This window comes from Hylobates moloch, unplaced genomic scaffold, assembly GCF_009828535.3.
Source record: "Hylobates moloch isolate HMO894 unplaced genomic scaffold, HMol_V3 SCAFFOLD_1, whole genome shotgun sequence".
Classification (NCBI taxonomy): domain Eukaryota; kingdom Metazoa; phylum Chordata; class Mammalia; order Primates; family Hylobatidae; genus Hylobates; species Hylobates moloch.
Window position 1 is genome coordinate 80,226,438 of NW_026652276.1, and position 14,242 is coordinate 80,240,679.

Below are 14,242 nucleotides of genomic sequence, written 5' to 3' on the forward strand. Positions count from 1 at the left end.
AATTGAAATACAAAGCCCATGATTAATTTAGTTCAGGTCTTTTTTAAAAACAATAATATCTATACTGAGCTACCAAAACTATGAAGAATGTCAGGAAATTACTCTTTTCTGTCCCTACTTCCATATAAGTCAGCCCCTAAATCCCTTACAAATTATGATCATTTATCCTATTTTTGGAAGGCTGATACGTATTTATTTAAACTGTGGTTAATGTATCCTTTCCAATGTCAATTATTCTTACATAGTTAAGATATGGTGTTTGATTTCTCACTATTGAATTCCTTTGTAAAACAAGAATATTATAGCATTTTTGACTAATTAGTATCTTATTACTTAAAAGTCTTTGATAGCTTCTACAGTGAGGTATACATGAAGTTGTCTACCAAAATCTAAAATAATATACCCACGGAGTTTTTTCTAAAAATGAAAAGAAGCTCCAGGATAGATACAAGAGAGTACTATTTTACATTGCCATTGATTATCTTTAGAAGTTACATAATCAAGTAATATATCAGTATGTATTAAGTATATATACCACAAGTACAATTTTTAAGTTCTTTGATAGTCTGAAACAGAAAAATCTTAAGTGGCCATGACATTCAGGGAAATCATTGGAAGGAGGTTAGATACACAGTATCAGGTGTGCAAGAACTTTGACTCTGGAGTCACCATGCATGGGATTTATTTCTGGCTGTTCTCTCCCTCCCTCCACTTCATTCAACTAAGAGGGTGACGTTAGGCTAATCAGTTTATCTCTTTAATGCTCTTTCTGTATTCGTAAAATGTGGATAATTATTAGTAATTCCTTCATGAAGTTATTTTAGGAATAAATTGAGGCAATGCACCTAAGCATTTGACACAGTACCTGGCACCTACTGGTCCTCAATAAATATTTGTTACTGTTACTGTTGTTCTTATCTTTGTCATGGAATAAGACCTTGAAAAGCAGGTAGTATGTGGCTAGGCAGAGGTGATGGGGAAGGCCTATTAGAAGCTAGACACTGGAATAACCCTAGATTTTACAGAAGAGCAAGAAGGACAAAGTTCCCTAACAAAGGCCGTATAACAAAAAGCAGGACTACACATGCTGAGAAAATATAACTAGATTTATTAAGCAATTGGGCATATTTATTAAGGGCAAATTGAGAAGTGGTTATTAGGAAACAAGGTGTGTTCCAATTGTTCCACCAATCCACTAAGTGTTAAAACAGCTCCACCATAACCCCTTGCTCAGCATCACTTGCAGAGACCATCCCAAGACAGAAAGATTATGAATCTGACTCACTGCAGCCTTTCTCATATTCCTGGATTGAAAAAATCAGAGTACCCCTACCTGAAAGTATCTTTAAAATACTCTGTGGCGAGACCCTTTGCTAGCAAAGTGGGGCATACGGGACTGAAGATAAGTTCGCTACATTCTAGATGCTTAGCCAAATAACCAAAACAAGGAAATAAAAGGACCAATCACCCTTAGAGACAAATTTCCACTCACCAAACATGGGATGGGCATTTAGTTAAGGTGCTGGAACGTTGCTCCCCAAGTCTGGTTCAGGGGTTGATCAATTGTTTAGTGACCCCCTTCTACTTTTGGAATGAAAACATTGAGTTTGGATTCCCTTTCCCCGCCTCTTTTTCTTTTTATTTTCTTAGGAAAAAATGATATATTTGGAGAAATGGTTCATCTTTATGCCAAACCTGGAAAGTCTAATGCAGATGTAAGAGCCCTCACATACTGTGACTTGCATAAGATTCAGCGAGAAGACTTGTTAGAGGTTTTGGATATGTATCCTGAGTTTTCTGATCACTTTCTAACAAACCTAGAGTTAACTTTCAACCTAAGGCATGAGAGTGCAAAGGTATATGTTAACTGTTTGCTTATGTTTGTATTTCTGACATTTTATTTTATTCTTGAATTGCACAAATACTTCTGAAAAATCAAGCAAAATATTGCAGCAAAACTTCACCAATTCTGAATATTTGGAAGAAAAGACCAGCTGAATATTAAAATTTCTGAATTATAGGAAAGAAATTTAGCCCAATTGCTTTCCAATATGTTGAATAATTTCAAGTAGTTCAATTAGGTTTGATCTTGTAGAAGCCCTTAGGTGACACACTTGAGTTAAAATAGCCTTTGTTTATAGTGTGCCAATTATTTGCTAGAAATGGGTGATTTTAGGCTGTTGAAAATTGCTTGAGTTTATCTTATACAGAGGTTAGAATATTCTCTCAGCTATTATTTACACTATACATTGGTTATCAATGTCTTCACGATGATAATGAAAAAATTAACCTCATTCAAGTTTAGTTTCCTATCTAATACAATTTCCAAATCACAGAAGTCCAAATTAGTCAGGTTTCACAGTATTGCCAGTTTTAATGGTGCAGAATGAATATGTAATCTAACAGAAATAATAGTTTAAATAATTGTGTATGTAAGTTAACCTAGAATGAAATTCAAGTGTAGCTCTTATGTTCCTTACTCCTTTCTACTGTGAAAATGTGCCCTTATGAGCTACTACTGTTCTATGGCTATAAAACTTATGTTGTAACCCAAAATGTATTACTAGGTTATTCCTCTTCCATCCCTTTTCCCCCAAAATTTCACAACACCACTCTAATTCTAAATGCTTTTTTAAATCAGAAATCAAATATTGAGTGATTGATACTTGCCAATGTATTTAAATGCTAACTAATATATTCTCTGGGGAAAAAAACCCCTGAAGTCAATAGTTAGGTAAGAGGGAGTAGATTTAATACTTGCTGTAGTTATAGACATTCCCAAGTACCATGAGAGGCTTAAAAGAGAAAGAGGAATTTTAAGGGCCCCTAGATACCATTATATCCTGATACACCAGGTCAGATAATTATTTCTTTTTAAAACACTGAAAAGGTTTTTTTAGTTGAAGTAGAAAAAGATTCTAGTTATTAAGAACATATGTTTTTGTAATGGCTTTAATTCAGTAATTTGTCACAATCTCAGTTTTATGTCACCAACCTCATTCTGACTTTGCCTTGAAAAGTAACAAATATCTACCTCTCATAACTTCTTTATATAAAAGTTTAGTCAGTACTCAAATAAACAAGAGCTTCCATTTTTATTTACAAGGTAGACAATATTAGACAGAGTGAACCAGAGAGGGAAGGAGGAGGATCTGGGAGCAAAATAATAAAGGGTTCAAAGTGTAATGTTTATGGAATTTAACCTTATATTTATTATTGTGAAATTTAACCTTACGATAATTACCATGTCCTTTAAACATCATAGCAAATTTTAACTGTTTTATACATTTTTCTTTGCAGTACTATTAGTTATGCAAAGTTCTTTAAATTACTACAATTGACTTTTGAACAACATGGGAATTCAGAACACCAATCCTCGTATGGTTGAAAATCTGCATATAACTTTTGACTCCACAAAAACTTATATGCAGTTTTTGATGGCCTACTATTTATTAGAAGCCTTACTAATAATGTAATCAGTCAACACATATTTTGTATATTTTTATAAAATGTATTCTTACAATAAAGTAAGCTATAGAAAAGAAAATGTTATTAAGAAAATCATAAGGATGAGGACATATATTTACCATTAATTAAGAGGAAGTAGATTATCATAAAGATCATCATCTCATCATCTTCATATTTAATAGGCTGTGGAGGAGGAGGAAGAGGAATGATTGGTCTTGCTGTCTCAGGAGTAGCAGAGGAAAAAGAAAATTCATGTATAAGTGAACCTGCACAGTTGAAGCCTGTATTGTTCAAGGGTCAACTGTATTATTCTTATTTTAACTTTACCAAGTTGCATAAAACACATTCCACATAAAGAAATATTTTATCTTTAAATGTTGACATCATTCCTAAACATTTCACATAAATAACTTCTACACTATGATTTCCCCAGCAAATGGTGAAAGTACTAAAAATTATTCTATCTGTGTATTTTATAATTAAGAGACAAGTATTAAGCAAGGTATTGTAGCTGTTTGCCTGCAATCTAATAATTAAGTCTCAAGATGGGTGAAGCAATATGAAATAGTAAATAGTTTACTGAATAGTACATTATGTTCTAGTTGAGTAATCTTTCATTTTATCTTCATGTTCCATTAACAAAGGCTGATCTTCTACGATCACAATCCATGAATGATTCGGAAGGAGACAACTGTAAACTACGAAGAAGGAAATTGTCATTTGAAAGTGAAGGAGATAAAGGTAATTCATTCCATTCTTAAAGTTTAAATGTAGAGCATGTGGTAATTAGCCTTCTTACTTAAATGTTCATTTTACTTCTGATTTCAAGAGTATATTTTACTCAGGCTTTAGGAGGGCAGATCCTTTGCTTTATTCAGTAGCTAATGATCTGGTTTCCAGTTTCTGATTGATAGCGCTCAACGATATTATTCAACAAACCTATCTAATATTCACAAGGACATCACAGATTAAGAAATAGAGTTGATTGATTTTTAAAAGACGTTCAGGTCAATTCGTTCTGAGCACAGTTTTCTGGAAGGAGGGCTGTCATTTCAGGCCAAGAGCTCAATCCTCTTACATGCCCCACAAGCATGCATGACATGGATGAAGGCCACATTTGTTAGTCCTTCTCATCCTCAGACTCTGTGGCACTTGTCACTTCTTGTTTTCTCCAGGTTTTTCTGCCTCTCTGACTATTCTCTATGCTTTGCTCATATAGTCAACAAATATTCATTTAACATTTCACATTTTCAAGCAGCTACTCAATATTCTGAGAAATAAGCTGTGCAGAACATCCCTCATCTTCCCTAGAGAGGGAGATAGACACATCCTCAAATAGTAGGCTCTGTAACAAGAATAGGTATTCCTCAATGGGAGCCCAGGTGAGTGTACATTTAATTGTTCTTGGCAGATGGGAGAAAGTTTTCCTGAAGAAGCTTTGACTCTTGCCTCATGCTGATCCAACAGACATTCTAGTATTTACCTTATTTGGCCCCATAGCTGCATCTTTCACTATGAAGCAGGTCCCCTCTTTTCCTTGAATATTCTTTTCTTTGCATCTGTAATACTTCAATCTTCCTATTTTCCTCTTACCTTCATGAACTCCCTGAAGATAATTTCAAGATTATTATCTTCTACACCGGTGTTAATTTGTTAGAGTTTTAAGGCATAGTCCTAGGCTCCTTTTTCTTCTCGTTCTATATCATACTCTTTCTCTGGGTGATCCCATTTATGCCCATCATTTAAGAATATCCTCACATAGGAGATGTTCATGATTACATGTTAATCCCAGACCACCTGAGCTTCAGTCCCACATATCCAACTGCCTATAAAATCATCTACCTGAAATCTCAAAGGCAGCTCGAACTCAACATTTCCTAAATTGAACTCATGGTGTACCCTGGAAACCTGTCTCCTCTTCAATTCCCATGCATCTGCAGATGGTGACTCTGTTCAATCAATTGTACAAGCCAGATATCTTGGAGCCAACCTTCTCACAACCTCTCCAGCAACTCTGGCAACAAGTCCTATTATTGCTACCTCCAATAAACCTCCATTTAGTCTTCAAATTAGGTCTCCTTTTGGTTAACTTCTCTCCATCTACTTAGCCACAGCTCTGGGCCAAGCTACCATAATCTGCCACCTGGAATACTGAAACAGCCTTCCAACTTGCCTTCCCACATGCAACTTGCCCCTCTCTCATCTATTCCACACTGGACTTCTGTTGATTTTTTTTTCTAAATGCAGCTATGTTTATGTCACCTACATGTTCAAAGCCCTCTAAGGACATCCTGTGCCCTAAATCCTTATTAGGGTGGGTCTTAACTTACCTCTTCAGTCTTATTTCATAATATCCTTCCCTTAACTACTCCCATCACTCCACTCCTTCCCCCATCAGTTCATCTCTTCAGCAACATTTATTCCAGTTGTACTTCTGGGTTTATTTGCATCATTATTTAATCAATGTTGTCTGCCTCTAGATCATAAGTTCTGTGAAAATGGAAAATATTTGGCCCCCTGTAGTTTTAGTGCTTGCTGCACAGCAGATGCTCAACAAGTATCTGTGGAAAGAATAAATGAAATAGAATTTGAGCATCTTCCTTTTTATTCTTTTCCCTTTTCTTGCCTTCTTATGCCAAGTTCTTTTTTTCACTCTTTTCTCCTCAATGAATCCTCTCTCTAGAAGAGATCATCTACTAGCTTTAGCTTGCTCCACATTTCAATTGAAACAAACTGCCCACTCCTCCATGTACATTGTTTCTGTGGTTTTGCTTATAATATTCCCTTAATTAATTTGCTTCCTTGTCCTCAAAAACACACACACATACACACATGCACACACACACACACACACACGAATTCATACCACACCAGTTTCATCCACTAAAATTACATTTTTTGTCAAAGTCAATCTCCAATGATGTGTTTAATGTGAATTGCTTCTTGATCTCCTCAAATGTAAAGCTTCTCTTTCTTTTATGAATTCTCAAAGCACTTACTTCTTATAATATTGTCAAAATATGATGGCTACTGGTATATTTTTTTCCTTTGCCTTTGCCAAACTGTAGATAACTTTAGCAAAGAATGGCTGATAAATATTTCTTGAATTGGACTAATTATTGATTCCTCTGGCTGACTGTAGAAAAATAGACTACTCATAGATAGTTAATAATTTTGTTCTGCAATGTCTTTAATTATTTTCTCGGTGACTTTTTCTAAAATCAGAACCACTACTATTAAGCTGTTCTTCCACAGAGTTAATCTAAATCCCTTATCCTGAAGTTCATCTCTTATGTTTTTCTTACTGGAAATGAAAAGCAGGTTAACAATGTTGTCAATATAATAATGTCCTCCACATAGTTGAAAATTTATTAAATCTCCTTTCAATCTTGTTCAGTTTCCTCATTCTTAAGCTAAATTATCTAATGTTTTTATCTCCTGATAAGGCCCTGAGAGCAATGTCACAATTTGTACTGTGCTCATGTGACGAGACATTTCTGTTGATTTTGAATACTATGCCTTTAATCACAGGCTTAGTCTATGAGATCAATTTCATATAAAGTGTAGATGCTAAGGGATTTTCTGCCTGCAGCTCTTTGAAGTTTCCTGGTTGTGCCAGTAAGTAACCATGAGTTGGTCAATGTGAAAACACAAGTAACTCCAGATAACCAGAGCCCAAGAGCCTATTCCAAAGTCTTTAGGAATCCAGGGTCCTGTGGGCAATTATAAAATTTGCCGAAAGCAATTTAGTCCCTGTCATCCAAATCTAATTATCTTAAGGTGAGCATTCATCATATACTTCTTGATGTAGCATCAATATATAGGAGAAAAATACACATAATATAAAGAACAGAGAACTTTCAGGGGATCACTGAGGCTAAACGATTTGTAGATACAGAAACTGAAATCTTCCCTTGAAATGTATTCATTTTTGTAGTGTTAGTTTATTGCTCATATGAAAGGAAACCTTGAAGGCAGGCATTCAAGAGTGCTGTTGCCTGTAAATCAGCAGTGGCATCAAGAACCAGAAAGAAGACTGTGTTTCTGGGCACTAGCAGCAGACAGAGGTTGAGTCCTGGATTGCCACTCCCTACCCACTGAGTGGAACAATGCAACTTTGCTGGCTTCAATCCACACCTGCCGCCTGCCACTCCACTTCCAATTATGCCTCCCACAAGGTTCTAAAGAGCTCACACTGAACAAGATATAATTTTTCAGTGAAATATGTACAGCCTCTGGAAAGCTGAAAAACAAAATATATACTTATATTGAATACATAATGAATTTGTTGATGAGGGTGGCTTGTTCCCATGAGCTGTATATTTTTTTTCTAAGGAAAAATCCCACTTCCCTACAGGAGAGACTTGTAAGTGCAGGTAGAAATTTGAGAGCACCTTGTATTTTTAAAGGTATCTTCAAGTAGTTATCTTTTCTTCCTAAAATTCTGGCATGGAGGTGCCCAGGACCTCCCCAATATGACAATGTTCATTGTAGGAAGAATTGCTACAGCTCCTGAAATGGAAGTAAAATATTATTACAGAAAGTGAAGAATAAAAATCAGGCTTCAATGACCTGCTCAGTGGCCATGAGCATTGTTAAGATGGCTGGGCAGAAGAGAAGTAAATGAGAAAAATGCTGAAAAATCGTCTCTATTTACGTGGTCTTAAAAGTTGAACTGTGCCTACTCCAGTGTGAGCCAAATCTATTAAGTCATAGAAGTAATAATTCTTCTAAAATTTTATGTTGTGTACATTGTATAATATACAGGGTATATTTGTAAAATAGCATGTATAATGGCACAAGATATATACATATACATATGTGTATACATAATTTATATATTATAAAATATATAAATATGTGTGTGTTTGTATATATATATATAGTGCGATTATACACTACACACATACATTTATGTATGTTTACTTACAGGGCTTATAAGACCAAATATTTGCAGTGTTCTGCTCAACCCTTTCTGTTGACAGAAAATACAGTATCAAAGTGGCTATTAATAGCTAATTAGGGGGTGACCTTTTGGCAGAGAATAATCCAATGAGGGCAGCAGTGTAACCAGGCACAAACAATCACCCATTCATTTGGAGTCCGTTGTCATTGAGTACCCACTGCGTGCTAAGTGCCCTGAGTTTTTTCATGTTTATTTCTCCTTTAGTTTCTAAAGTTTGTCTTAACGTTTTAGAGAAAATTCTTCATTGGTTAGCAAGGAGATAAATAGAAATTCCCTCTGAATTGTAGTGTCTGCATACTTTCCCTCTTCAATTTTCATTATATTTTCTAGTTAATTTAGCAGAAAAAAGTGTTTCTACAGAATTCTGAAGAAATTATTTTTACTATTTTGTACCAAGTCTTGAGTAGAAAAAAAGAGGACCTGGAAGAGGAAACTTTTTACTCTATTGGTTTTATTGCGTGGAAACGCCTCAAACATTGTGAAAATTAGTTCTTGCTGATGTTATACATTTTAAGAGAAATCCTATTGGTATATTTTTTAACTAAAGCATTGCCATCACCTGAGGTCACCTCTCCCAAAACAACAGACTTGGCATTGATTCCTTTGCCTCCCGTTCCTCATCAGAATTCTGCAGAAGTATCTGAACCCACTCTTCCAAATATCCCTTCTCTATACCTTTTCCTACTTCCTTTTCCAAAAGCATAAAGAATAATGTTCATGAATAAAGTCGTCAAGTATCCTCAATTATATAGTACTTGTAAAAATGATTGCGTCAGAAAGAAAATAATGTTTCTTAGCAAAAGGGACATTGGCCTGTGAAGTTAAAGAATGCTGAGCTTTTCCTTCCTAACCTGGAAATATTCTTACCCTCTTGATTTCCAAAAGCTAAGAAACAATTCTCAGAGCTCCGAAGACCCTCTTACTTTTGCTAACAGATTATCACAATATGCTCCATTGTAAAGAACAAACTGCCAAGCATGAAAAACAAAACAAAAAAGACAAACAAAACAAAAAAAGCCACAAGAGTAAAACCTTGAAACAGTGTTAAAGATGTGCCTGTAACAACCGAAGAGATGGAAATCAAGGTGAAAGATTGGACGCAGATGGTTCTGCATGCATGATGACCTACAAGAACCCTTTTCAAGAGATACACACATCCCAAGACTAGGGAAGAAAACTTCACTCATTTCCCTATCCGTATAATTTTATTAAAATGAGCTTTTCAATATATGCTCCACAAGAAAAATCCAATGTACCAGAAAATAGAGTGGAAGTGTATTGAACTCATTACATTTTGCATTTCAAAGGATAGCAATAAACACTATCACTTTGTAATACTGGTTTAGTGATTTTCCATTACCATCCAAAAGCCAGTAAGTTTTAAAAGTGTTTCTCCGGGCCGGGCGCGGTGGCTCACGCTTGTAATCCCAGCACTTTGGGAGGCCGAGGCGGCCGGATCACGAGGTCAGAAGATCGAGACCACGGTGAAACCCCGTCTCTACTAAAAATACAAAAAATTAGCCGGGCGTGGTGGCGGGCGCCTGTAGTCCCAGCTACTCGGAGAGGCTGAGGCAGGAGAATGGCGTGAACCCGGGAGGCGGAGCTTGCAGTGAGCCGAGATCGCACCACTGCACTCCCGCCTGGGTGACAGAGCGAGACTCCGTCTCAAAAAAAAAAAAAAGTGTTTCTCCAAAATAAAATAACTCCTATGAAAATTATTGAAGGAGTAAATGTATTCAGTGATAAACTTATTTTTATAGAATAGTGATAATTCTATTCTGGTTTTATTAGATTATTTAAATATATTGGTATTATACTTTGGTAAGTCTTTGAAATATCTTCTTCAATAACAAAAAATGATTAGCTTTTTGTTATCCATTTTAGTGATCTATAAAAGTATCTTTTGATCTTTTCAAGCTTTATTGAGGTCTGATTGACATGTAAAAGTTCTACATATTTATGGTATACAAAGTGATTTTTTCATATTTGTATACATTATGAAATGATTACAATATTCAAGCTAATTTAACACACTCATCACTCACATAGTTAACTCTGTGTGTGTGTGTGTGTGTGTGTGTTTATTTGGGGAGAACATTTAAGATCTAATCTCTTAGCAACTTCTAAGTATATAATACGTTTACTATAGTTACCATACTGTAGAATAGAGCTCCAGAATTTATTCATTCTGCATATCTGAAACTTTTTACCTTTAAACCAATATCCATCTTTTCCTTATTTTAATTTTTAAAATTGTTAATTTTTGTATTATTTGTATAAAAAATATTCATCTAAGCCCCTTTCAATATCCTTTAGAGCTACAGGAGGCCTAAAGTATGTGATCTTAAATGAAAAAATTTATTTTAGACTCCAATTTTCCAATGTAATAATTTTTTCAAGGCATCTGGCTGGGAATTGCTCAACTTATTTCTTAATTGTCAGCAGTGAGAAATCTAAAACTCAAATGCTGAGAGAGCACCTTAAATGCTTCTCTTTGACCAAAGCTTATGTCTCCCTGTTGGGTTGGACAAATAAAAATGGTAAACTGAGAGGAAGATTCCATAAAAGATGGAGTGAGCACAAATGTTAATTCCAGGTTTTTTGAAAGGAAAGATTTTATATTATCGTTCTTAAGATAAATGGGTCAGCCATTCCATTAGGACACTTATTCTGTGTTCTTGAATTCATTCTAAACTCAGAGAGACACTCATAAGACAAGTCACAAATGCTTTAGAATTGTGTTTTGTGAAAAAAGGGGAGGAGATGAACTGTCCACCTAAAGAAACAAGGGAGAAAAAAGGTTTTTCATCTTCTGAATCAGAAGCAAATCTGTGGTTTAAACAGGCAAGACTTTTTCTTTGTATAAAATGATGGTAACAAGAAAGATTATGCAATCAGATAACTGCCCTTAGAATCCTATTTCTACATAGAATATAAATAGAATTAAGAAATAAATAGTACCTGATAGTATTTAATGTCTATCAAATAATTCAGTTTAACTGGAAAAAGGCAAAAATAGTACAGTCCATCAAAATTTAGAAGTACCTGGAGGCTAATTATAATGCATTTCAGCTGCCCAATTTCATGTACATATTACATCAGCCAATTTTCCAGCCAAAGCCTGAGCAGTTTCCATTTTTAATCTACAAATAGATTGTCATTTCAACTTTCATTTTATGTGACAGAAAATGAAGCTTTAATTTATCTAGTATGGAATGGAAAAATGCTGTTTCAGTGGGTTTGTATCAAATAAATTGTTCATATGGCTTGGGTGATAGTCCAGTAGCAACGAATACAGAAATAAAGGTGGGTTTTTTTTCCCTCCTTACCAATGGGGAAAATTCAAGGATATCAAATTTTTTTCTTCTTCCTTTACCTGATTCTGCTTTTACCTGAAATTTTTGCTAAAGAATTCTGTCCTATGTATACGAAGTAATTTTCTCCATTTTACTATACAACTAAATTATAGTAATTCCTCATTGACCACATTTTGTAAACACATGTCCAAGGTGAAATCAGCAAGTTATAATTCAATTTAACAATACATGTTAACTGGTGAATCTTGTTCATAAGCATCCAAAATCAAGCCAAAGTTAGTAAACTAAGACTGAAGCATAGCATGGTAGGTAAAACAGAACATTCTACCATGTGTAAGGATTCCCCAAGACCTCTCCAGCCAAAGATACAAAATGGTTTATTAATTTGTCACGTACATTCATTACAAATATCCATGTTAGCATTATCCAGACTTCGATTGGAGGCATATGAATTAATGGTTAATTCAGCTTGCATTTGATGCTGCTGGAAAACACTCCACAAAATTGTAGAAATGAAAATCATTTTCAAGAAAATAGGAGGCCTGAGCTGATTCAAATATCTCTGGTTGCCAAGTCAGGGAATACAAGAAGGTTTACTTAGGAAGAGCAAACTCATGCGATTCACTAAGCAGGTATGAGGATAATTTAGAAACGTGAAACTTGCCTTTTTTTCACATTTACTAGCCTAAACTTTATAACTATTACATTTTGAGGAATAAAATGATATGTTCAAAAAGTAGAGAATGTTGATCAAATTTTCAGAGGGCTAAGAGAAGGGAAGAAGTTAAAAACAAAGAAAGTTGGGAAGAAGATGGCAAGATGGAATTTTAGAGGTTTAAGGAGGTCTGTGCCAATGAAACTGAAGAGAAAAGGCTTTTTGTAAGAAGATTTGATCCGAATATTTACAACCAATTAGATTAGTGATTGAGTAGGGATATACAAGTAACAGTAAGTAATCAATGATGTCTGCAATGTTGGAGATCGGAAAGGTCCATGGCTTTCTCAGCAATGATGAAATCACTGAGCACGCGTGAAATCTTAAAGAAAATAAGCAATCTGCATTTGCTAGATTTAACTTTAATTGACAAAACATGAACTCCTCAATAACAATTTCGCATAAAACTGATTTTTAAACTCTATCTGCTTTTACCTTGGGCTGCTTTCTGGCTTTTCATATTTTAAATTGTGATTTAAAAAAATAAAGGGAAAAAATCTTTGTTGAATTTCTATGCCATATGGGAATTTTTAAAAACAGTTGGAAGTTTCTCTGGTGTGGCCTTCCATCGGTTCATTTGGCCTTCTATAAATAACCAAGTAAGCACACTGAGGCGTAGAGTGGATGGAGACACTGTCTTCACCATTTCTCCAGAAAATGATATACCTTCTGGCGTTTTGTTGGTTAGTTATTAGCAGAAACCAGATGGAGAATTATACTGTCTCCCCAGGACACTAATAGAAACAAGTTCTGGGATTTGTCTCTTTGAGTTTTTCCTGCTGAAATATGTTCTAACACAACCTTCAGGACTGAAATTATCCTGACATTTCAGTATAAAACAGCCAATATGCACTACCAGCTTTAATGTAATTAGGTAAAACCTACCTTAATTACTGTATTTAAGCTTTATATTCTTTGCATTATGCTACACAACCCAACTTCCTGGAATGCCAAGGCCATTACATCATCAGACTAAGGTTGAAATTCAGCCTGCCAGCCTTTTACTACAAGGAGGCTTCCAATTTTGACCTTTGCAATGCATGAGCAGCTAAAACAGATAATAGGGAATGTAGGTTAAAAACAAACAAATAACAAGTTGCATAGTGGTGATATTTTAAAATTGGGGGACACATTTTCCCTTGTCTTTTTCATTTCCCTAAAGAAAGAGTGTACCAGATTCTCAGAATACAAATAACTGTTGAACGTATAAAAAAGTTTGTAAGTGATCATACAGTTTTCCTCTGGGACATAAACATTATTACTATTGTAAATATTCTTTTAATTTTGAAATGAATAATTTATTTCACTAAGATAATCTAATAACCCTTGAATTTAAAAAATTAAGTACCCAAGTAGCTACATTTTCAATAGGAAAAAGCTAGTTTATATATATAGCTAGGTAGTGTAATATGCATACCGTCTCACATTTAATTATCTGCTATAAAATAACTTTTCTTTGATATATTTTGGCAAAGAAAACAGTACAAATGATCCTGAAGACTCTGCAGATACCATAAGACATTATCAGAGTTCCAAGAGACACTTTGAAGAGAAAAAAAGCAGATCGTCATCTTTCATCTCCTCCATTGATGATGAACAAAAGCCGCTCTTCTCAGGAATAGTAGATTCTTCTCCAGGAATAGGGAAAGCATCTGGGCTCGATTTTGAAGAAACAGTGCCCACCTCAGGAAGAATGCACATAGATAAAAGAAGTCACTCTTGCAAAGGTAATCCAGAGTTAGACATCAGGTGGTCTCTCTTCAGTGCTAATCACAA

At 35.0% G+C, this 14,242-nt stretch overlaps 1 protein-coding gene across 1 annotated transcript in view; it reads left to right on the forward strand.

Annotated features, from left to right (window-relative positions):
* KCNH7 (potassium voltage-gated channel subfamily H member 7) overlaps window positions 1–14,242 on the forward strand; it is a 477,588-nt gene that overhangs the window by 449,130 nt on the left and 14,216 nt on the right. The window contains exons 11-13 of the mRNA XM_058441604.1: window positions 1,651–1,856; window positions 4,113–4,209; window positions 13,942–14,193. Of these exons, the coding sequence (XP_058297587.1) occupies window positions 1,651–1,856; window positions 4,113–4,209; window positions 13,942–14,193 (555 nt within the window). The remainder of the gene's footprint in view (window positions 1–1,650; window positions 1,857–4,112; window positions 4,210–13,941; window positions 14,194–14,242) is intronic.